The 25,386-nt window shown below is 39.1% G+C and overlaps 2 protein-coding genes across 3 annotated transcripts; both read right to left on the bottom strand.

Moving 5' to 3' along the window:
- Nucleotides 1–5,639: 5,639 nt before the first annotated feature.
- LOC108140764 (putative uncharacterized protein DDB_G0290521) lies at nucleotides 5,640–6,579 on the bottom strand. The gene is made up of 2 exons (XM_017263754.2): nucleotides 6,373–6,579; nucleotides 5,640–6,318 (listed from the first exon to the last, which is right to left on the bottom strand). Exons 1-2 carry the CDS (start codon nucleotides 6,428–6,430, stop codon nucleotides 5,717–5,719), a joined length of 660 nt encoding a protein of 219 aa, XP_017119243.1. The 5' UTR covers nucleotides 6,431–6,579; the 3' UTR covers nucleotides 5,640–5,716.
- An 809-nt stretch (nucleotides 6,580–7,388) lies between these two features.
- Nucleotides 7,389–25,284, bottom strand: LOC108141422 (hyphally regulated cell wall protein 3). Of its 2 annotated transcripts, XM_017264811.2 has the most exons (8): nucleotides 24,806–25,284; nucleotides 13,211–13,601; nucleotides 12,979–13,112; nucleotides 11,443–12,391; nucleotides 10,571–10,957; nucleotides 9,188–9,361; nucleotides 8,861–9,094; nucleotides 7,389–8,163 (listed from the first exon to the last, which is right to left on the bottom strand). In XM_017264811.2, exons 2-8 carry the CDS (start codon nucleotides 13,574–13,576, stop codon nucleotides 7,669–7,671), a joined length of 2,739 nt encoding a protein of 912 aa, XP_017120300.1. In that variant the 5' UTR covers nucleotides 13,577–13,601; nucleotides 24,806–25,284; the 3' UTR covers nucleotides 7,389–7,668. The 2 variants fall into 2 exon arrangements, with proteins under 2 accessions (XP_017120300.1, XP_017120292.1); XM_017264803.2 differs by lacking the exon at nucleotides 9,188–9,361.
- Nucleotides 25,285–25,386: the final 102 nt, after the last annotated feature.

Genomic DNA, 25,386 nt, shown 5'->3' with positions numbered 1-25,386 from the left:
TTGCGTATATGTTTAAAAACATTGAAGCTATGATTATTTGCAGCTCAATTATTTGATAGTTACTTTATATATTTTTATTGTTCCTATGGGAGCTATATGATATAGTCGTCCGACTTTGATGAAACTTAAACCGTAAATGGGAAATATTTAACCATTACTAAATGTCGAAGAACTAAACAAAAAATTAAAAAACAGAAAAATTATAATTTTTTTTCATTTATTTCTCCGATTGTTCCTATTGAAGCTATATGATATAGTCGTCCGACTTTGATGAAATTTAAACCGTTAATCGAAAATATTTAACTATTACTAAATGTCGAAGAACTAAACAAAAACCTAAAAAACAGAAAAGTTATAATTTTTTTCATTTATTTTTCCGATCGTTCCTATGGGAGCTATATGCTATAGTCGTCCGATTTTGATGAAATTTAAACCGTAAATCGGAAATATTTAACCATTACTAAATGTCGAAGAACTAAACAAAAAATTAAAAAACAGCAAAGTTATAATTTTTTTTCATTTATTTTTCCGATTGTTCCTATGAGAGCTATATGCTATAGTCGTCCGATCCGGCTCGTTCCGACTTATATACTACCTGCAATAGAAAGACAACTTTTGGGAAAGTTTCATGCAGATAGCTTTAAAACTGAGAGACTAGTTTGCATATAAACGGACGGACAGACGGACAGACGGACAGACGGACGGACAGACGGACAGACGGACATGGCTAGATCGACTCGCCTAGTGATGCTGATCAAGAATATATATACTTTATAGGGTCGGAGATGTCTCCTTCACTGCGTTGCAAACTTCTGACTGAAATTATAATACCCTCTGCAAGGGTATAAAAATCGATTTTTCAAAATAGACTTTTGAAAAATTAACGTTATGGCCAATTTTCGCATTTTTGATAAGGGGGTACATCATCATTTTTTGCGAATTTTCGAAAATCTGAAAAATGTTTAACTGAGATTGCCATTTGATTGGCAATTTAATGACGAATTCGCCGATGTATGACATTCCATCTGGTGATCATTTTTATACCCTTGCAGAGGGTATTATAATTTCAGTCAGAAGTTTGCAACGCAGTGAAGGAGACGTTTCCGACCCTATAAAGTATATATATTCTTGATCAGCATCACTAGTAGAGTCGATCTAGCCATGTCCGTCTGTCCGTCCGTCTGTCCGTCCGTCTGTCCGTCCGTCTGTCCGTCTGTCCGTCTGTCCGTCCGTTTATATGCAAACTAGTCTCTCAGTTTTAAAGCTATCTGCATGAAACTTTCCCAAAAGTTGTCTTTCTATTGCAGGTAGTATATAAGTCGGAACGAGCCGGATCGGACGACTATAGCATATAGCTCCCATAGGAACAATCGGAAAATAATTGAAAAAAATTATAACTTTGCTGTTTTTTAATTTTTTGTTTTGTCCTTCGACATAAAGCAATGGTTAAATATTTCAGAATTATGTTTAAAATTTCATCAAAATCGGACGACTATAGCATATAGCTCCCATAGGAACAATCGGAAAAATAATTGAAAAAAATTATAACTTTGCTGTTTTTTAATTTTTTGTTTAGTTCTTCGACATATAGCAATGGTTAAATATTTCAGAATTATGGTTAAAATTTCATCAAAATCGGACGACTATAGCATATAGCTCCCATAGGAACAATCGGAACAATAATTGAAAAAAATTATAACTTTGCTGTTTTTTAATTTTTTTTTAGTTCTTCGACATATAGCAATGGTTAAATATTTCAGAATTATGGTTTAAATTTCATCAAAATCGGACGACTATATCATATAGCTCCCATACAAATAATATAAATATATAAAAGAACAATCAAATAATTAAGCTGCAAATCGTCATAGCTTCAATGTTTTTAAACATATACGCAAGTAAATCATAATTTTAATGTTTTCAAAAATATTTAATTCTTGCGATAGCTGCAAGGGTATATGAACTTCGGCTTGCCGAAGTTTGCTTTCTTTCTTGTTTCCCAAGGTTTTGATACAAAAACCGATATTTTAGGTGCTTTTTTTGAGTTTTTGGAGATTTGACCAATAAAAAATTTCTAAAGCGTGATTTTGTTGTAACTTGGCCAAAATTAGAGGTAGAACTATAAGATTGGCTGTTTTGGACAGCTGGCAGCCTATACTACCCATCTAAAATCAGTTTAGAGCCATTTATTTGGTTTTAATATGAAAAATCGATTTTTCAAAATAGACTTTTGAAAAATTAACGTTATGGCCAATTTTCGCATTTTTGATAAGGGGGTACATCATCATTTTTTGCGAATTTTCGAAAATCTGAAAAATTTTTAACTGAGAATGCCATTTGATTGGCAATTTAATGACGAATTCGCCGATGTATGACATTCCATCTGGTGACCATTTTTTCCCAAGGTTTTGATACAAAAACCGATATTTTAGGTGCTTTTTTTTGAGTTTTTGGAGATTTGACAAATACAAAAATTCCTAAAGCGTCCTTTTTTTGTAACTTGGCCAAAATGAGTGGAAGAGCCATAAGAGTGACTGTTTTGGACAGCTAGCAGCCTATACTACCCATCTAAAATCAGTTTAGAGCCATTTATTTGGTTTTAATATGAAAAATCGATTTTTCAAAATAGACTTTTGAAAAATTAACGTTATGGCCAATTTTCGCATTTTTTATAAGGGGGTACATCATCATTTTTTGCGAATTTTCGAAAATCTGAAAAATTTTTAACTGAGAATGCCATTTGATTGGCAATTTAATGACGAATTCGCCGATGTATGACATTCCATCTGGTGACCATTTTTTCCCAAGGTTTTGATACAAAAACCGATATTTTAGGTGCTTTTTTTTGAGTTTTTGGAGATTTGACCAATAAAAAATTTCTAAAGCGTGATTTTGTTGTAACTTGGCCAAAATTAGAGGTAGAACTATAAGATTGGCTGTTTTGGACAGCTGGCAGCCTATACTACCCATCTAAAATCAGTTTAGAGCCATTTATTTGGTTTTAATATGAAAAATCGATTTTTCAAAATAGACTTTTGAAAAATTAACGTTATGGCCAATTTTCGCATTTTTGATAAGGGGGTACATCATCATTTTTTGCGAATTTTCGAAAATGTGAAAAATTTTTAACTGAGAATGCCATTTGATTGGCAATTTAATGACGAATTCGCCGATGTATGACATTCCATCTGGTGACCATTTTTTCCCAAGGTTTTGATACAAAAACCGATATTTTAGGTGCTTTTTTTTGAGTTTTTGGAGATTTCACAAATACAAAAATTCCTAAAGCGTCCTTTTTTTGTAACTTGGCCAAAATGAGAGGTAGAACTATAAGATTGGCTGTTTTGGACAGCTGGCAGCCTATACTACCCATCTAAAATCAGTTTAGAACCATTTATTTGGTTTTAATATGAAAAATCGATTTTTCAAAATAGACTTTTGAAAAATTAACGTTATGGCCAATTTTCGCATTTTTGATAAGGGGGTACATCATCATTTTTTGCGAATTTTCGAAAATCTGAAAAATTTTTAACTGAGAATGCCATTTGATTGGCAATTTAATGACGAATTCGCCGATGTATGACATTCCATCTGGTGACCATTTTTTCCCAAGGTTTTGATACAAAAACCGATATTTTAGGTGCTTTTTTTTGAGTTTTTGGAGATTTGACCAATAAAAAATTTCTAAAGCGTGATTTTGTTGTAACTTGGCCAAAATTAGAGGTAGAACTATAAGATTGGCTGTTTTGGACAGCTGGCAGCCTATACTACCCATCTAAAATCAGTTTAGAGCCATTTATTTGGTTTTAATATGAAAAATCGATTTTTCAAAATAGACTTTTGAAAAATTAACGTTATGGCCAATTTTCGCATTTTTGATAAGGGGGTACATCATCATTTTTTGCGAATTTTCGAAAATGTGAAAAATTTTTAACTGAGAATGCCATTTGATTGGCAATTTAATGACGAATTCGCCGATGTATGACATTCCATCTGGTGACCATTTTTTCCCAAGGTTTTGATACAAAAACCGATATTTTAGGTGCTTTTTTTTGAGTTTTTGGAGATTTGACCAATAAAAAATTTCTAAAGCGTTATTTTGTTTTAACTTGGCCAAAATGAGAGGAAGAGCCATAAGAGTGACTGTTTTGGACAGCTAGCAACCTATACTACCCATCTAAAATCAGTTTAGAGCCATTTATTTGGTTTTAATATGAAAAATCGATTTTTCAAAATAGACTTTTGAAAAATTAACGTTATGGCCAATTTTCGCATTTTTGATAAGGGGGTACATCATCATTTTTTGCGAATTTTCGAAAATCTGAAAAATTTTTAACTGAGAATGCCATTTGATTGGCAATTTAATGACGAATTCGCCGATGTATGACATTCCATCTGGTGACCATTTTTTCCCAAGGTTTTGATACAAAAACCGATATTTTAGGTGCTTTTTTTTGAGTTTTTGGAGATTTGACAAATACAAAAATTCCTAAAGCGTCCTTTTTTTGTAACTTGGCCAAAAAAAGGGGGTACATCATCATTTTTTGCGAATTTTCGAAAATCTGAAAAATTTGTAACTGAGAATGCCATTTGATTGGCAATTTAATGACGAATTCGCCGATGTATGACATTCCATCTGGTGACCATTTTTTCCCAAGGTTTTGATACAAAAACCGATATTTTAGGTGCTTTTTTTTGAGTTTTTGGAGATTTGACCAATAAAAAATTCCTAAAGCGTCCTTTTTTTGTAACTTGGCCAAAATTAGAGGTAGAGCCATAAGAGTGACTGTTTTGGACAGCTGGCAACCTATGCTACCCATCTACAATCGGTTTATTTGTTTGGTTTTAATAAGAAAAACCGATTTTTCAAAATACAGTTTTGAAAAATTAACGTTATGACCAATTTTTTCATTTTTTCTAAGGGAGTACATCATCATTTTTTGTGAAATTTTGAAGATCTAAAAATTTTTTAAATTGCCAATCAAATGGCATTCTCAGTTAAAAAATTTGCAGATCTTCAAAATTTCACAAAAAATGATGCTGTACCCCCTTATAAAAAATGCCATTCGATTGGTAATTTAATGACGAATTCAGCGATGTATGACATTCCATCTTTTGGCCATTACTTCTCAGCATTTTAGGTGTTTTTTCTTGAAAAATTAATTTTATGCCCAATTTCTGCATATTTTTAAAAGTGTTCTGTTATTACCAAAAAAAAAAACACATATGTATATATATATAATTTTATTTTATTTATTTCTGTACCTTATATTCTATGTAAAAGTTTATTTTATTTTAAATCAACTTTCTGAAGTACAATAAAGTAAGTCTTAGTCGATAGTCGACAATCATATATTTCGAGATATCCTGCAAAAGCAATAAAAGCTATTACAATTGCATACATACTTCCAAATTAAACTGGAGCCTTAGAAGAAAGAGTTATTGTTGTGCTATTTTGTCATGGTTGATTTCCAGTTTCATAACGACAGCAAAAAAAAAACCTAATTTGTAATTAATAAAAACGGAAATCAGTTGTGAAATTATAAAATTCCCTGGCTTATCTCGCAGTGCATTTGCCACCGCCGCCCACTTTTACTTTTCATGAAACTCGATCAATTAATAGTGCTTCATTTGGGAATATTTATTTATGTTTTATGTTGGTGAGGTGGTTTTTCCACTTGTGCCGCTTGTGTCACAACCTCAAAACCAGTGGGGCCTAGGATTGATTGGTCATCCAGAAGAAGTCCGTTTTGTAGGCCTCGTCGTAGAGGACCTCGTCGCCAATAATGAGGACCAGGGGCTGCTCGTCCGGGTCATCTTTTGCATCCGTCTCATCCATAACATCCTTGGTAACCCCAGCTGGAGTAGGGGTATGAATAGGAGAAGGAGTAGGAGTCGCATCAGGAGTAGGAGAAGGAGTAGGAGAAGGAGTAGGAGAAGGAGTAGAAGAAGGAGTAGGAGAAGGAGTAGGAGAAGGAGTAGGAGAAGGAGTAGGAGAAGGAGTAGGAGTAGAAGTAGCAGTACGAAGAGGAGTAGGAGATGATGGTGCCTGGCCCAAACGCTTCTTGATCTGATTCAACTGATTGATGGCTCCATTAACGGTGGACAGGTGGTTCATCAGCTCACTGATCTGGCCGCGCAGTCCCTCCAGCCGCGCGGCATGCGACGCCAGAAGGGGCGGCTTGGGACGGTAGGCGGGGCCGAAGTAGTGCGTGCGCTGGAAATGACGACGCGTCTCCGCCTGCGAGGCGTACGGCCCGACGCCCCGGCGGCTCTGGTACTTGTCCGACTCCTTCACGTGCTGCTCGTAGTAATCATCTGGGAAAGATGGTTGCTCAGAAACCGCGGTTGCCTTTGGAAAATCCACCTTACCCAGCGATGTATTGGCCAAGGCCTCGTCGATAACCCATTGCTTGCCAGTGCCTTCCATTTTCTTCTGCTTTTTTTTGTGGTTTTTTTAAGTTAAAAACTGTAAGAACGGTGCTGTTCGTCTTTTTTTCACAAGAATAGAGCTCCAGAAACTTCCAATGTCTTTGACCTGTCAAAGGAAAATGATTTTCCTGTGACTGTCAGCGAAAATGAAGACTTCCGTTCCCAGGGCTGAAGGTTTTCAGGTTCAAGGAGTAGGGCTGGAGAAGTTTGCACCCTATAGGAAAGGGGTTTTTCTTAGAGCTTGGTATGGTTACATTCTTAATTCGTTAGGCTTTCTACTGACTTCATCTTAAAAATCCCAAAAAGAGGGTTGTGGTTTAGTTATTAAATCCAAGAGTTGTCAGCTACATTTTAAATTGCCTATTATAATTGAAATGTAGCCACCTTATAATAAGTAATTGTAAGTAAAGTTTTTAAAAACCATTTCATGTATATTTAATATATTTATTATATTGTCACTGTACCGAAATAAATTGAAAAAACTAAATCCTTCAAAAATAAGCAACTTTTTCTTTGGAGAATATGCTTAAAATCTGCTATCTGAGATATTGGATTTCAATATACTTACTGTGTAACCTCCAAACATAACCTCCAAAAATAGATCTCCACGAGGAGGCAACCATAAGAACCAATCTGAACAAGAAAACCTGATATGAAAACTTCTATAAATTCACCAAAGTCTGTTCGTTTTGCCATTTCCTCGGCGATACGTCTTTGCTTAATTAAAAGTGTCGCCGGAGATTTATGCTCTGTTTTATCACGCGGAGTCAATATCAATTGAGGCGTACACCCGAGAACACGGCCGATATCTTTACGGCTCAAATGTAATTGGGATTTGCCTGACGGCCTTTGTGAGTTGACGCAAGCGGCTAAATATTTTCGCCGCCTTATCAGTTTCGCTTTTGTTTAGATGTACTACTATACAGACATTTATTTTTATATCTAGAGCCGGGGTATAAGGTATGTATATGCTTTATTGGAAACGCACACACACACACACACTCGCCTGTGGTTTATTTACAGTGTTTGTTAAATAATAGCAACTAGTGGTACAATACATTTCCAACAAATCGTTAAAAAAAAAGTACAATAATAGTTAGATGTAAGCAAAAAAAAAAAGAACTGATATAATGTAATGCGTATGGAAAGTCGCTGCACGTCCGATTTTTGTACTCTCCTTGTGGGTCATCGAGCATATTGCACAAAATATATAGAGTATAGTAGTATATATCCCGATCAGTTGCCGAACTTGATGGACTTTTCCGGCTGGTGGGCGGAGCCGTGATTGAAGCTGGCGCTGCTCCGGTTGCTTCCGTTCTTCAGGATGCCATTGGAGCCACCGGCCTCTCCGTTGGTTTTCCGCAGCGTTTCCCGCTTGCCCGTCGTCCTCTGATCCCCGTACTCCCCGATGGTCACCGTGCCCAGTCGCAGGGTTCTCCTTTGCTGCTGACTCGTGGTTGATCCTGATCCTGATCCGGTTCCTGTTCCTGGAGGGGATCTTAGTTGGACGGCATCGTAGTCCGGTTGGGGCGTGGCCGGTGGCCGGAAACCGCCCACACTGATGCTGGCACTGCGCATGGGCGACATGGGCTGCTTGACCTTGGCCAAGCTGCCATTGCCCAATTCATTGTTAGGCCCAATCCCACTTCCGTTTCCGCTTCCGTTAGCCGCTGCACTTCCGGTGATCAGCTTGAGCTGCTGCTTTGGCTGGGGATTGGCGAACTGTGGTGGCTGCAAAATAACAATAAGCGGTTTAAAAACTGACTCTCAACTCGTAACATGTCAGATGGATAAGGGAATGTCAAAATCAAACTAAAAAAACTTCAATTTAGAAAAGTATCTGCAAAAGGTCATAACACTGGCTTATACCAATAAAGTAAAATAAATATATAAAATTATTTTCCAAACACGATTTAAAAAAAATAAAGTTTCTGCAACTAAAAATCTTGTTTATTTTTTTTCATTTTCCAGTTTTACGGCTACCCATTTAATTGCCACTGATTCATACAGTATAAGCCGCAATTAAAGATTAAGAAGACTGATTGCCTAATGAAAAAGATAAAATGTTGCCACTTAAAATGAAAATCAGAGCTACTTAAGTTGTGTCATTTAATTTTCACACAAAAAGATTAGGAAGTCAAGATAGAACCTTAAGCAAAAACACAATTTGTTTATTTGTATTTTGTTGCTAAATATTTATTTTAGGCTCATAGTACTTAACTAAAACTTAAATCAGTAAGCAAAAATATTTTATAATTTTTTTGAAAATTTGTAAATGTTAGACACCCCTTATAAAAAAAAAAACTATGGGAAAATTCAATGTAACAATAATAGTTATTCTTTCGAAATCGCATTTAGTGTGGAGTTTTATTGATGGCCGACAGGTTTGGGCAATTGTTGGACACTCGGACACGGGTCATTCGCTTACCGGTGGCGGCAGTTCCGGCGATCCATTGCCATTTGCAGGATTTATTCCGTTCGGTGGCTGCAGACGACTATTATTGCTGGTGTTGCTGTTGCTCGTGTTGCTGCCGTTGCTGTTGCTCGTGTTGCTGCCGTTGCTGTTGCTCCTGTTGCTGCCGAAGCCATTGCTGTTGATACTATTCCGATAACAGCTCTCGTCGGGCATAATCGAGGTGCGTTTTAGCGTTTCACCACGTTCCTGCAAAAATAGAGAGACGGAGGAAAAACCCCAAATTAGCAATAGATCAGCCACTAAATAGTTGTGAGGAGTGGAAGTACCGCCCGGAAATACCTGATATGTGGACATGGTGACCAACGGGCGACCCATGCTTACGGGTCGCATGGTCGGCATGACCCCTGACCCCTCCCCGTCTCCTCCCCCACCGTTCTTCACGCGCAGCAAACTCATTTTCCGGCCCCCAAAATGCGATCTGTTTCCCAGCGGGCTCTTGCCAAGACTGGACAACTTCGGCGGCGCAGTATGGTTCATCGTTCACCGTTCACCGTTCATCGGCCGACGCCTCCGATTAGATAAAGCCATTGAGGAGCAGTCACAGAAGAGTCAGCTCGAAAAATAATACACATATACCAGTCAGAGCACCAGCCACAGCACCACCCCACCTGTTTGCTTTTGGCCATTTGTTTGCCCGCTTTTGTTTTGATTCCCTCTAATTTGCTCGCTCTTTCGGGTGAGTCATCCGCCCGTTCAGTTGGGTGCGGAACTTTGGCCAAAAACGGCCAGGAACCGCGACCCCATGTCCGATGGCAAGTGCCATCGATAACAATTGGACTGTCATCCAGCAAATACGGGTTTTTGATTGATTTTCGTAGAATTGCCAATGGCCCATCAGTCATACAAATTATTGTACTGCCTTTAAAGTATCAATTGTAACTGTTGGAAACTAATTTTTAAAATATGTTAAGCAATGCATAGAAATTATTATTTATAAATATTAACAAAGAAAAGCTTTAATATGGAAATTTCATTTAATTTCGATATGGATAAATAATCCTAACTGCAGGCGCTATTGCATGCACCCTAATAAACAGTCATAAAAGCTAACAAGCTTAGCTAATTGCTTATTATAATTGAATCATTTAAATATTATAGCAGCTATTTAAAATGCATTAGTTCAGCAAGATAGTAATGGATATTCAAGAAGAAACTATACAATTGACAGCCCATTTATCAACACAAAAGCGAACAATTAAAGATATTTCAGCGAAACACCACTGCAAATTGGTATCAACTTAATGGTGACTGATCCTGATTATATGGCCGATGCAATCTGGGCAATCTGAGCCATCGGCTGCGACGGCGCTTATCGATCTGGCCGATAAGATGCCATCGCTGAATGGGGGCCACCGCAATTCATTATAATCAAGTCCCCCCTTCAACTATTCATTCCGCCAAGTGGCCAGCCACTTGAGTTGCTGCTCCGTTGGGTAACTGCAACTATCCACCATCGACCATCAACAATGGGGCTGGGAAAAAGGGGTTTTTTTGGATGAGGAGGGAGGAAGGAGGAGTTCCCCTGGCCCACAACAAGTGCAGTGTCTACTGAGCCAGCTCTCTTGACCTTTGCAAGTAGCCGACAATCGATAAATTGCCGATGTTGCTGTTGCTGCTGCTGATGCTGCTGCGTTTTTGATGTTGCTATTGCTGGTTGCTCACCTTGTGCTCGCTCTCATGGAACCCGTTCCTGAACATTCGCTGGTGAGCCCGCTTGAATTCATCCATCAGTGCCGTGTGCTGATCTCCACCAGCGCCGTTGGATGCACCTGCTCCTCCGCCTCCGCCTCCACCTCCTCCGACCGAATTGCTGATGCGTTCGCTGCCCTGCAATGTTGCAGCCACGCCAGCAACACTCGCCCGCTGGCGATGCGACACTTGGCCGCCGGCGTTGCGGTGGCCTCCACTTCCATTTCCATTTCCATTTCCCACTCCGCGTTCATTGTGCCCCGCCAGCTGACGATCCACGTTTCCATTTCCATTTCCATCTCGATCTCTATCTCGATCGCGATTGTTGCGCTGCTGCTGTTGTTGTTGCTGTTGCTGCTTCTGCAATGATTCCAATTAGTTGCTGGTGGAGCAATCTGCTGTGGTGCAGTTAACAAAAAAATGTGCTACTTTTATAAAATTAAGCACAACTTCTTGAAAATATAACATTTTTTTTTTTTAATACTTTAATATGGGTTTTGTTTTAAGAGCCATATTTAAATATTGTGTTATTACATTACTGTTTTCTTTTTTTTTATACAAATTTAATAAAATTTAAATTCTACAATTAAAAAACAAAATTATTTAAAAAGTATCTTTATGACCTATATTTTAGGTAATGCTTTACCTTTTTGGATATTAGATATAGAAATATTAAAATCTGATGCTACAAACGACTTGGTTTTTAAAATTTAAAATAAAATATTTTTTTATATAAGTGACTGCTACTCGTTGTTTGAACTCAAATATTTTGTAAATTCAATTTAAAAAAACAATTATAAATAAAAGACAAAACATGAAGACATTGTAAATGTGAGCAAACCCACCTCCTTGCGCTTCTTGAGCTCCTCGGTAATGGCACTGGAGAGACTGCTGCCCACGGAGCCGCCGGCACTGACTCCTTCACCGATGGCCGGTGGCGGCGGAGCAGGTACGGCGATGGCGGCCGCTCCCGCTCCTGATCCCGATCCTGATCCTCCGGCTAGGCCCACTGCCGAAGTCGAAGTGTTAACCGGTCTCAGGTGGCTGCGCTTCATGGTGGTTGAATGGCGAGAGGGATTCGAGTGCGTGTGCGATTGCGAGTGCTGGCTGCGACCGGAAGTGCCGCTGGCCGAGGAACCGGAACCGGAACCGGAACTGCCACCGGAACTGGCTATGTAGGTGTTGTTTATCGAGGTCCCGTTCTCGGTTAGCTTGATAATGGTCTTGTTCATCTGCTTGTGCACCTCGACGCCCGGCGACCAGTTGGTACCAGCCGTTCCAGATCCTGAGTTTGAACCTCCGCCGGACTCCTCCCTTACCGCCGTCAATCGCTTGGACTTGGCATCCGCCCAGCAGGGACTCTGATCGCCGGTCACCGAACTGGCCGAGCTGTTGTAGCCACTGGATTCGCCCGGGAACAGGTCACAGCCCGCCGCCGTGCGCACCACCATGTCCAGTTTGCTGCTGCTCTTCATCACGGCCACCGCCTCGCTGAAGAGCACGTCCGAGAAGTCGATGCTGTTGACGCTGAGGATCTGGTCGCCCGGCCGCAGGCCCGCCTCCCGAGCCACACTGCGCTCCTTGGTGAACTGCACGAAGATGCCCGGCTTCCACTCGGGCCCCTTGCAGATGCCCAGGCCCAGCTTCGTCCTGGGCGCCACATGGAGCACCACGCTGATGTCCCTGCTGGCCGATGTCCCCACTCGCCGCTCGCCCTTGAAGGAGCTCTCCGACGGAGTGCCGCTCACGCTGGGCAACTTCACCACGCTCCAGGACAAACGTTCCTCCGCTTGGCTAAAATAACAACGGGGACAGTGTCAGAAATTTAAATATTTTAATCAAATATACTTTAATAATTAAATCATGAAATTTAATGCGCATTGTTTTTAATAAATAATAATATTTAAATATTTGAGTTACTAACATACTATAAATATGTTTTAAAGGCAGTATATTTAAGTTTTTTACGGTTTACACAAAAAATACATTTTCAGATACAAAAACCTGGACTCAAATAAAGTCAAATTAAATATTTAAAATGTTTGCACCCACATTGGATAAAAAGCAAGGCGAAAAATATTTGAATTGAAAATAAGAAAACTGGATTTACTATTTTAAATCCATAATAAATATACTTTAATTGCATAATTTAATATCAAAATATTTAAATTAATTGGACAATTATTTAATTTAAAGTGGGTTTTTTTGGTGCTAAAATCTTATATTTAGGTTTAATAGGGTTCAATTTAAAAATACAGTTTCAAATATATATATATATATATTTAAGGAAAATTTAATAATTTCAAATTTAAAGGCACAAAAAAATAATTGATTATAAAATATTGGGATTTACTATGTTTTCGTAAGTATGATAAACTTACTCCCGCACAGGCAGCATTCCCACTCCCCGCACTTTGAGGGTGACGCGATCCTGACCAGCCACCAGTTGGATGAACTCCTTGTGCACGGCATCGTCCAAGCGAAAGCCGTTGATCCGCAATATCTGGTCACCAATCTGCGGGTGGAAGGGAAAGTGATGTGTCAGTCCGGCGTCCATCAGGTGGGGCAACGTGATTGGGTTACCCAGTGGCTCTGACCCAGTGACCCACTTACCCGTAGACCCTTCAGCTGCGCCTCGCCGCCGTGCTCCACGTGGGACACAAAGAAGCCGGTGCCGTGCTCCCTGCCCCCGCGCACCGCGAACCCGTACGTGCTGCCCCGCTCCGGACCGCCGACCAGCAGGCGCCTCTGGTGCGGCCTCACCAGGCGGAGCACCCGCAGACGGCAGCTGGACGGGATGGCGCACCACGAGGAGGCCGCCGTCGTTGTCAGGGTCATCACATCGCTGGACGCCGAGCTGGTCGACGATCCCTGCATGCTGCTGCTGCAGTCCGTCGACGCCGAGTTGGCTATCGATGCAGCTGCGGATGCGGAGGCGGATGTGGATATCGAGGCCGAGGTGGCTGTCATCGTCATCATTATACAGCGCACTTTTCACAGGTAGCTGGAAAAGGGAATAACGTAGGTAAAGGATTAAAATAATACAAAACAAAAACCATTAATTGTTCTAAATTATGATTTTAGAACAGTTAACTAACTATTTGCCATGTTTTTTTAATGCAATCCGATTGGTTTTAATATGAAGTGAAGTTCTTAAGCCAATTTGCAACCTTTAAAGCATGATGTATTTCCACAAAATGGCAATGTATTTATTAACCGAGTAAAAGCCAACAAACTATGTCGATCGATATTTCCGATGAGTAGGAAAACGCACTTGAAGCGTTGCCAAAAAGCGAACTAAGTGGACTCTGTGCGAAAGTTAAAGAAAGTGGGGAGTGTCTGCCGTCTGCCCATCCTCCCCGAGCCCCTTCTTAAAATTGAAGTCCAAGTGGCGACGTGAACAGCCTGGCAAATAGTGAACGCAGACGAAGAGCCAGAATGCAAGGCGATTCGAGACGAGACATATGTATTATATATGTACATTGTGTATAAATAAAGTGAGCAAAACTTGAACTTGCAATCGAAAATTTCCCGAATTGGGTCACACGCATCGACAGAGGCGGTGCTGCTGGTGGTTTGAGTACACTGAACAAAATATCTGACAATTCCGCCGATCCGTTAAGTAAGCAAGTTGGAGTAATCAATATATATTTATTTAAAATTTAATTAATTTTTATAGTAAATGCAATTATTGATATATATTATTATCGTATCTTAAATTATCTTAAAAAGGTCTTAACACCAATTTAATTCGTATATAAAATATGTTTTTTTGTCATACTTTTGTTTATAGAGGTATATTAACCTAATTATATATTATAAGAGTTTTGATACTTTTTACTTATAATTTTTGTTCAGTGTACGAATGGTGCTGGTGGCGCTTTTCTCAGTGGCGGTGCCTGCTTTCACGCACCACTGCCAGTTGCTGAGTTTGTAAGTTGGTAAGTTTGTAGGTGTGTAAGTCGGTAAGCTAGAGATCTGCGGCGATTTACATTCACCGCCGTCGCATAATTTCACTTTTTCACGTAATTCTACGCTTCACTTGCAGTGCGGCCCCAAAAAACAAAAACAACAAATAAAAAACAAAAACGCAAAAGAAACTGAGGGAAAGAAAATTTATAGAAATTTATTATTGAAATTATGCAGCCCCGCTGGGCCCTGCATAATGCACTTTGATTCGGAGCGATTTGTTACTATGTTATTTTACCATTTGCCGGCTGCAACAGCACTAGCACTAGCACCAGCCCAGACGCCATATAAATCATTTAGTTCGCCAAAGTTCAACTAACTAACCGACGACCCGGGGATTATTTTTGGGGGGCGAAAGGTGGTTTGGGCCGAAATTGCCTCAGCTACCCACTTAAACTCGCTGCGAACTGCGAGCCACTGACGCAAGCGGCAATTACTCGGATCAAAACATTTATAATTGCCCGCCGACTAATGGTGAAATATGAATCGGAATTTTGAATTGCGATCTCCGAATGGGAAACATATAAATCATTCGATAATCGGGAGTTGGCGGCTTGTGGGAAAACCGATTATCGATGGACCAATTATGGCCGGGAAAAAGTGTGTCGAATGGAAATATAATTGTAAGTGTTATATATAGAACTGGGTTATGTGAGCAGGCTATTCATTTAATCGGAATACTTAATAAATCGCACCGGTTAGTCACATAATAAGAGTTTAACTTGTTGCCTGCCAATTGAATCGGATCGATTATCGGAATTATCTAAATTGTGTCATCGAAAATAAACGATTCCGTCGTTTGCAAATAGTTAAATAATAAATGAATATGCAATTGATCAATCAAGATCCAATTTTGCAGTCTTAAAAATTCAAGTTGAGTCAATGCAAGTAAATGATTCTGCAACTTTAAATTTTTTATTAAGTAATACTTGTTATTATCAAAAGCAACAAATCAATAAAACTGCATATTATTCAATCAATTAATGAAATTAGGCTGCTTTGCTCAAAAACTTATTGTGTCATCGAAGTAAAATTAATTTTAATTGCTTATTAATAATTTAAAAAAAGCGAGCGTTAATTAAAAATCCAATGGGGTCATTGAAAATGGATTGTAACTTAATAAGCAAAATTGTTATGAAATGGGTTATGAAAATAAATCTTAGCTTTAAAACAGATTTCTTAACAAGACATTAAAAGTAGTTGAAAATGAAATTAAATTTTTATATTGGACATATGGTATAATTACACACCCCCTGCCAACAATCGACTGACATTGAATTCGATTAACAACCATTGATAAAAATATGTGCTGCATTCATCCCACATCCGCTTGCAATTTGGCATCGCAGCAATGTCGCCGATTAACGACAATTATCAGTGGTTAAGTTCAGACCCAGACCCAAATAACTCGGCTTTTATCGCGATAATGGTGGAGTTTTCCGACCTCAAAGACAAAGATCTCGTTTATCGATGTCGATGAAAAGCGGCAACATGCAACCAGCAACCAGCAAGCTGCAACTTGCAACTGGCAGACGGAAGACGGCAACCTGCAACACCACTCCCTTTTCCTTTTCAACAGTTAATAACAATAGAAAGAGAGTAGTAATAATAATGATAATCTGTTTCTGTGGCCGCCTCAAATTATTTGGCAGTTACAATTAAGTTTCGACAAACAACTGCAGTAGCAACCAAAAAGCGCCAGCTAAAACAAAACAAAATAAAAGCAAAAGCAAAAGGCCAACGTCTTTGACGGCCTTTCACCTGTTAAAAAAAAAAAGTTAAAAAATACATTTAAAAAAAGCAACTGCCGTACCGCTGCCCCTGACCCCCCAGCCCCCTCTTGACCCCCCCTGACCCCCACAATTAGTTCTAATGAGTTGTTGTTGCCGCTGTTGCTGCTGCGGCATCTACAACTTCCTGTCACGCCTCAGTTTTCCACCTTTCCCCCCGTTTTTCCCCTTTTGCTACCATCGTGTTGACACTTTCCGTTCGGTTTCCGTTTGGCAATTGCTCAGCTTTTGCTTAGACTTTAATTGAAAAAGCAGACAAAAACAAAAACAAGTAAAACAAAAACCAGTACAAAAGAAGTGAGAAAAAATAACAAGCCTTGACCATTGGCTGATTTTTATTTCCATACGTATACTTATTTCATGCCCAACAATTTCACGGAATTGTGGAAAGAAATTTCGTCGGTTTTTGCTAAAAACAACAAGTAAAAATCTGTTTTTTTTTTATGGATCTGTTTCGGTTGCGTCTTCTTAGGCAGCCAAAATGTAGTAATTATTTGTGGACATGACTTTCTCTGCATATGATAATTTTTAGTTGTTCACCGCTTGTCCAGCATCCAGTTGATCTTTCTTTTTTTTATGCTTTTTTTATATGGTATACCCTACCTTATTTTTTTTACCCTACCTTTTTTTTACACACTCACGTAGCATTGCGGTGGTGTTCTTCGCATTACATGTGCGTGACAAGCGCGTTAAGTGTTTTCCCATTCGGATCGAGATCGAGATTCGTTGGGCTCGCATTAACAACGGGTTCGGTTCTCTTTAAATTGATAATCACGCCTCGGCTTTGGCTTCGCTTTAGGTTTTTTGTTTCAGTGTTCTTAGATTGCAGTCCGGAATTTCACTCGAAAATGTGGAGTACGAACAATGTCGATGTCGATGTCGATGTCGATGCCATTAGCCCTGAGTCATGTTGGCGGGGAAAGTCGTTAGGGTACGATGAGCGATCGGGTTCTACATGTCACATGGGTCTCAACGCCTGTTGATTGATTTATAGGCCCATTCGGCACACTTCTCTCCATTCGAGGCTTTAATTGATAGCCCATTTCCACTGACGCATTTACATGTAGGATGCCAAAGATCCCAAACAATCTATCTTTTGGTTACAGTATGAATGTGTAATTTGAACGGCAATTAAAAGAAAATTGTCACAGTTCAAAATTCAAAATTTATAACAACTTATGGCCAGTGCTGGGAAAGATACTACTTTTTTGGATATAGGTTTTGTAGAAACATATATTTATTGCATAAGCAGTAAAATTTACTTCTCTTTAAGTTGTAGTAAATTTTGCTATTTTTTATTAGAATATTTGTGAAAATAATAAAAAATTGAATTTAGTCGCCTCAAACAAATTTAAAAACAAAAATAAATAAAAATAATAAAGCAAACGTATCTTATTCTTAAGATAAGTAAAAATCTTTACCCAGATAAAGTAAAATGTAGCCTGTTATTTTTATTTTCCTAGGTAAGTACTTAAAAATTGTACTTAGGCACATGCCAAGTATCTGAACACACAACAACACTGCTTATAGCTTAGACATAAATAAATCCTAAATTGATATTTTCAACTGCAAAATGCTATGTTTACCATATATATTATTTAAATTCAAGGGCAACTCTGGTTGGCAATCTACTCCCTTGCTGCGCTCAATGTTCACTTGGCTAATCTTTCAATCAGCGTCTTTGCTGTTGCAGACAAAGACAGTCCGTGTCATGTCGAATTCCCGGGCTGGATCGTCAAACTGATTTACCTCGACGGCTGGCGAGGTGGCGCGTTCGTTGCCTAAGTCTTTCGATCCGACGATTGCAGCAGCAAAGCAAGAGAAACACAACTTTGTTGCTGCTAGCTTTTTGTTTTTCGCCTTTTAATTATGAGTTCATTGGGCATGATTTAATTGCTCACGTGTCGCAGGCAACAAATGGAAATATTTGCACGTATGCATGCAGCATTTCTCCAGCGCGAGCGCTTTTCAAATTATTTTTCACATTTGAATAGGCAGGAGCCCAGCTGGCGAACGAAATTACAATAAATAAAAGAGAAATTTCTGTCGAATTTGTCGTCCGTTGGACACAGACACACACGTGTGCGCTCGATTGGCTTGCATGTGGCATATTGCATCTGCAATATTGCATGTCGCATGTTGCCAATGTCGCTAATGTTGCTGCTGGTGTGCTGATGCGCACCTGTGCGCCCAGGCTTTTACTTCCGCCGCTGCAATCAGGCAAACGCACGACTGACAACGTGACAAATTGTCGATAATCTAGGCATCCTCTCGCCAAAAGCCGAGACATTTTTCTGGTGAAAACCGCGCTTGCAGCTTATCGCCAAATTTGCAAGCAATGTCAAACGTGGGTTATGCCACCGAGGAGGATGCGCCATGGCCATAATCGTGATTCAGCGCCTCAGCAGCTCCATAAATACCAAATGTTGCTGTCATGCGCAAGGAAGCCACTGGCAACGAACAACCAACAACCAACAACCGGCAACCAGCAACCAGCAACTTGGGGCCCAGCTGGCTGGGAATCTGCTCCTTTGTCTGGAGAAAGCGCCTTGTGCACTTTTACTCCGGCTCATTTTAATTGCAGAACATTAACAACGATATGTGGGGGTTAAAGGAAGGTGCCTTCGGTTGTGGCTGTGCCTGTGGCTGTGCCTATGCCCATGCCGCCGGCTTTCACCTTCGGCCAATTAAGTGCCGCTTATGCAACATCTGGGATTGCTGCTAGGATTGCTTCACACACAGCACACTAGCTGAAGGGCAGAGTCTCCAGCTTTCTCAATTAATTGGCTTTATAAGCATACAAAAATGAATAAATTATGTTAGATGCAATATCAGCTTCTCATTAGCAAAAAAGGAAGTCATTATGTGTAAACAAACAATAAAACAACCGGTTTATATAACTTATTTAACTTAATTGAACACCAAGTATTCCAAAAACTTGAACCTAAAGAATCTAGAATTTAAGTCTTCAGTCAGCTATCTTAAGAGTTTGTTAATAACTACAAAATTTTCCAGCTATTAAGATAGGAGTTTTGAGCTTTTAAATATAAGAATAATGATAAGATTTTTATTAAGAAAAGCCAACAGCAATTATATATTTGTGATATATATTTTTAGAGAGTTGCAAAAACACAAACGAAAAAACTGTTTACGCTATAGAAAATATGGGAAATAAATTGTAAAATAAAAATATATTTATATTTGGCCATAACTTGGTGGTTTTTATGTGGTAGCTGATGCTGCTATTTAAACGCTTCGTGTGTGTGGCAATGGGACAAAGCCCAAAGCAGCAACATCAGCAACATCAAACTTTAGTGAAACCGTCGACTGGCAAAACAATTTAAATTTTGCGCTTCAAATCATTCAGAGTTTGATTGCGTGCAAGATGAGCTTGGCATCGCTGCCTGCCTCTTCATTTGCCTGATTGCGTCAGCTGGAAATTGGCAGTCACAGCAGCAACAACAGCAGCAGCAAGAGCAGCAGCAACAGCAACAACAGCACCAGCAACACCAGCAACACCAGCAACATTCCCGCCCCAGCAGCTGCACAATGGGTAAATGGCAGCATTGCTGGTGTTTACTTTTGCAGCCCACTGTTTTTCGGCGGCGGCGAAATGCAACAGCAGCAGCAACACTGTAAACGCCGCAAACGAAACACAACCAGCAACATCATCAGTGGCAACCAGCAACAATCGCATCATCAAGCGTTGCCGTTGCTGCTATTGAACTTTTGCTATTTGGCCAAGATTCCCACACACCTGCTGCAGCATCTAGTTGTTGTTGTTGTTGTTGTTTTAGTTATTGTTGCAGCTGTGACTCTGGTTGTTGCTATTGCAGCCACCCACTTGCAGCGTGTGAAAGATTGAACAACTTTTTTGTCCAAGGCGTGACACGAAACTTTGTTTCAAGTACGTTTGCTATATACGTTGCGCCCTAAAGCGAAATGATGGGTGCCGCTTAATAAAACAAAAAAAGCAGACAGAAAAATAAGGAGGGAGTTGCAAAATGGGGTAAATGACCGCTGATGGCGGCCAAAATTGAATTGTTTTGCATAAATTGATGTTTCACCGTTGCCGTTTTCAGTTTCGGTTGCAATTGTGTCTGTTTGCTTTGGAGGCTTTCAAGGGTGTTGGTTTTAATTGAAGTGCCGAGCTGCCCTGTTCCTACTCCACATTTACATCATTAAAAAAAAAATGGTCACTTAAAATGTAATAATAGGGAATAGACCGCAAAACGAGACATATTAAAATTTAAATAAAAACCTTCTTATAAATCACTTAAAATAAAAACATTTTGTAAAACATTTGAATATTTTTTATGTATTTACAACTAATATCCAAATTAATTTAGGTGGTAACAATCATAAAAACAGCTTGTACACGTAATGGTTATTATTTATTACATGTGCTGCAAATGCTAACTATCCCATAAATATTATATATGCCAAATAGAGAGGTAGAAAATATCAAAAACTATATCAATTAAAAATGCTAAACTATTACTTCTATTTTACACAATTTTTGTACAATTTATATTTCTCTCTGTGTAGCTGTATTTGATTTCCTAATAAACATGAATCTCTAACCAACTGAAAAGAGACCACGATATTTCCCATTTGACTTTGCTTATTTACCTTATGAATATGACAAAATTAAGCTGACAATGGGTAGCTGATATTGTGATATTGTAATGCATTTTTTTTCCCTGTGTACCCCTCTACCCAATCCCTTTTGGTCCAGGTTGCCCACGCGAAACAGCTGCCAAAACTCAGCGAAGGCGAAGGAGATTCAGATTCAGATTCAGCTTCAGCTTCAGATTCGAATTCGCATTCGCATTCAGATGGAGACGGGGGCCAGGAGATGTGGGGATGGGGGTGGAGCCACAGCTGGCGGCCCAGCTGCCACTTCTGGCTATTTTTTTTTCCAGTGGGCGCCGGAGAGGATTGGCGGTGGAACAAACTGGATTGGATGGGCGCGGCCATCTGCAGATCATCATCATCGACTCGCCCCAGCGAAAGTTGCACCGAAATCTATGCGGGGAATTCTAGAGCGGCTCAGGGCTATGGCCACAAACAGTCTGTGATACCCAGAGCTACCCTAGATCTCCCGGGGATTAACCCTTCACATTGTTCATGCTTAGTTCTTTCCACTGCTATCATTGTAATTTTCTACTTAAAGAAGTTATTCCTCTCTTGACATTTCAAGAATTTTCCCTTAGTCTTTGTAATTATAAAGAATAGAAATTATAATTATAAAGAATTTATGCAAAATACGGTTAGGAAATTGATTGCTAGTGCAGTCATGAAACATAACTGAATGCAACGCCTTAACCATTATGCCCTAATTACTCAAAGAAAAAAACAAACAACTAAGTAAACGTTTACTTTTCGCTAATTTAGCAATGGCTGCTAGTGGGTTAAGTTGGCCAAAAGGCTTATCCTATGCCACAAATGCCAGTCGCAGTCGCAGTGGCAGTGGCAGAGTGGAAAACCCAACCAGTCCGAGAGTCGCCGCCAAAAGTCCGTCCTTCTGTGTGTCCGCCAAGTCCGCCAAGTCCGCAAGTCCGCCTGGCAAAAATGCCATCTGAGGCTAACTGGGCGGCGAGGCGAACTGGTTGCCCAGGCAGTTGGTTAAGTGCACCGAAAACATTAAGGAATTATTTTAAATTTAAAAAAAAAGTATATTTTGTTTTAATGAGTTAATGAGGTGAGTGGGTACACAAATTCACATCATTATAGATGAACTAGATATAAATCTATCAACACAAATGTTAAGTGAGTTCTAAAATAAAATTTAAACATTTAAAAGTGTATGCAAGTATGAAAGATTAAAGAAAGTTTTTAATTAAAAGCGAATATAATCAAGTAAGTAATAAATTGAAAAGTAGAAGGAAATATTCATTTAGGACTAGTTTGTCAATCATAGTATTTACCAATACAGATAATAATACACTACTTTTTTGTAAAACTTATTTATCTGCTAACAAATTGCACACTTAACTTAACACACTAATATGTAGATATCAGCCTCTTTTATTGTACATTAATATTTTTCCCCAATTTTAATATTCTGCTAAAGGTTATAAATTAAAATGTGTGAGAAATTCATATTAAAATGAATTCATATTTTTGTTATGAACAGTGCCTAAATAAATATTGAAAAATCGAGTTATTTTTATGAAACATGTAGATGGATATCGGAAGCAAAAGGATTTTCTCTGTGTGTGGTGCAGCTGGTGGTGCTGGCGGTGGCTTGAATTACAAAAGGAGCTGAGCCGAACCGAACCGAGTTTAAGAGCCAGCCTGGGCAGCCGAAGGCAGCGGCGGCAACTGTTTTTTTTTTAGCTCTTTGCTTTTTATTATAATTTCAATTTTGTGTATCTATGAGATACGCGCAACGTGAATTGGCATTTTCCATTTGGCAATTTGCATGTGCAATGCAATGCAATGCAATGCAATGCGGGTCCAGAGATCTGAGATCCCGAGATCCCTGCCAAACAGTCCGGGTAATTAAAGCGCCATTAACGCCCCATCATCCTGGGAATGGGAATGCGAATGGGTATGGGTAAGGGGTTGGGACTGTGAAGATGATGGGTATTCACGATGACGATGACGAGGTGTCCAGGAAATGCAATTAACCGATTGGCCCACAAGCCGTGCTCATTCGAAAGTCGCCGCTTTGTAAAATGGAGACTCTATCCGAGCCAAAGTGTGCCTGGTGTGGTGTGTCTTAGTCCGGTGTGGTGTGCCTGTGACTGTGACTGTGCCTGGTATTGTTATTGTTATTGCTCGTCTGGTGTCTTTAACCCACCGCAGGCCCATTGACCAGGTGCTCACCGGGTTGCGGCTCGAGTGTCCAAATTGCTGGCGGGGATTGCATAAGCGGACAGCCCAGCCAAGATGCAATGATCAATCAGGCGGCTCAATCAGTTAGTCAGTCCATCAGTCATAACGAGGCTTTGGCTCATTTTCAAGGAAACCGCTGCGTAAACGCTTCCACGGGCGGTCTCCGATATTCTCGTTTATCAGCCGAGGGCCAGAGTAAATTTTCTTTTTACCATAGTTTGATTTTAGGTAGCGTTTTTCCTTTAAATACTGCATTTTAAATATTAGGCATTTCCAAATGAAGTTAAAATGTAATTAAGACCATTTTACGGGAAACCGTTTGGTGAACCTTTCTTTCTCAAAGAGCATTTAAACTATAGATTATCGATTATAATTTATCATAAATCATTGTTGCATAATTTTAGGTTATTAATTAAATCGAAAACTTTTATTGGGATGAGTCTTAATTACCAGCACTTGGATATAATTTCAGAAAATATATTTATTTCATATTGGTTTTTAAAAAATTATTTGTGAACAATTCTTTCTCAAAAAACTTTGAAACTTATTTTCTTATAGAAGCTTTAGCTATTCAGCTATTCAACTATAAAGTAAATAAAAACTCATCATCAATCATCCACTAGATCAAAAACCTTTTAATTTTTAATGATGCTCTAGATTCCTATTTATCATCGCTAGAAGATAATTTTCTTCATTATAAAAAATAAGATTTCATTTAATTCAACACAAGACACAAGTTTAACTGCTATTATTATATTTAAAAGCAATTTATTTAAAGTATTAAGCGGATATATTATTTGTTCTTCTGAGACATCAACAGAGATATAAAACATATCTACAGAGAGATTATATTATGATGCAAATTGGCAGACTTGTGGGTCTAGACATTGATTCGTGACCAAAGCGGGCAGTAAGAACTTTCTTCTTCTCACTACTCCAGATCTTCTCCGTGAACCTCAAAGTATTTAGAGCAAATCGAACACGAAGACACGGCAGCAACCATAACATGGGTATGGGTGACACCAACAAATGAAACAGTTGAAGGCCGGGCGACAATTAACGCATTATTTATTAATATCTGAAAATTGTGTCGCCCGTTAAGCGGTTTACAGATGACGGCTACCAAGACAACAATATAATACTAACAATAACAGAAAAACCAAGGCATTCAATTACACAAATTGTTGAGAAGAGTACACAGAAAAACATGAGAAAATGATTTAATTTTTTATATTACAAGAAATGCAGACAGTAAAAATCAAAAACTTGTATTTCTAATATACAAATAAACATTAAAAGGAATTATTTAAAACAAAGAATATTTAAGGGTATTTTATATATTCTTTAAAGTAATTGTTATTAGGTAAGTCTTTGAATATTTTTTTAATAAGTTTATAATTGAAAGAGGAATAGTTTTAGACACGCTTTTAAAAATAAATGGTTCATTCACAAAATAAAGTAGTTCGTTTTGAATAAATCTTGTGAAACTTTTAAGAACTCTATTTTGCGTGCAAATTTGCAAAGTTCTTTTCCCTGTGTACTTCATGGTGGTGCAATTTTCGTGCTGCTAGCCCATGTCTTTTCTTAGTTTATTTATTATTTTTACCTCATTTGCGGTGCGGGCGTCCCAAGTAGATGAAAAAGAAGCGGCCGAAGAATTCTCCACACGAAACCTGGCAATTAGAGCGCGGCAGCAATAACAACACTCGCACACGCTCGCAGAATTCTTGCTGAATCTCGGATCTCGAAATAACAAAAATACAAAAACAATCGGCCCAAAAGCAAAGAGTCGCGCTGCACTTTACACTTTTGTGGCTTGAAGCACTCAGGTGAGACAGGTGCAGCGTTTTGTGTGCCCACAAGCACTTTCAGCAATTTTTACTGGCCCCAAAATCGAAGAAACACACTCTGTAGCTCCAAAAAAAAAACAAATATATATATAAAAGCACACGCGTTAAAAAATATATATTTATATATTTAGCCGGTAGCAATAAATTTCCTTTCTTCGGAAAATCGAAAGACGAAGTATGGGAGTTGTTTATTCGGGGGACACGGGATTTTCCGCACTGACGACGTGAATCTCGCGAGTGGCGACGACAAATTGAGGCGGCAAATAAATTGGAGCCGTCGTCAAAGTGACCGCGCAGCCGGAGAAGCGAAAGATACCAAAAATGGTAGTATTAAACC

Source organism: Drosophila elegans, unplaced genomic scaffold, assembly GCF_018152505.1.
Source record: "Drosophila elegans isolate 14027-0461.03 unplaced genomic scaffold, ASM1815250v1 contig_149, whole genome shotgun sequence".
Taxonomy (NCBI): Eukaryota; Metazoa; Arthropoda; class Insecta; order Diptera; family Drosophilidae; genus Drosophila; species Drosophila elegans.
This window is presented reverse-complemented; position numbering and strand designations above follow the sequence as displayed.

Bases quoted from the DNA above. Each gene is read 5' to 3' on its own strand.
- LOC108140764 (XM_017263754.2), bottom strand. From the start codon at position 6,430: ATGGAAGGCACTGGCAAGCAATGGGTTATCGACGAGGCCTTGGCCAAT. The intron at 6,319-6,372 runs GTAAGGTGGATT...CATCTTTCCCAG, and splicing joins CTTGGCCAATACATCGCTGG to ATGATTACTACGAGCAGCAC.
- LOC108141422 (XM_017264811.2), bottom strand. From the start codon at position 13,576: ATGATGACGATGACAGCCACCTCGGCCTCGATATCCACATCCGCCTCC. The intron at 10,958-11,442 runs GTGGGTTTGCTC...GAATCATTGCAG, and splicing joins AGCTCAAGAAGCGCAAGGAG to AAGCAGCAACAGCAACAACA. The intron at 8,164-8,860 runs GTAAGCGAATGA...GTTATTTTGCAG, and splicing joins CGCCGGAACTGCCGCCACCG to CCACCACAGTTCGCCAATCC.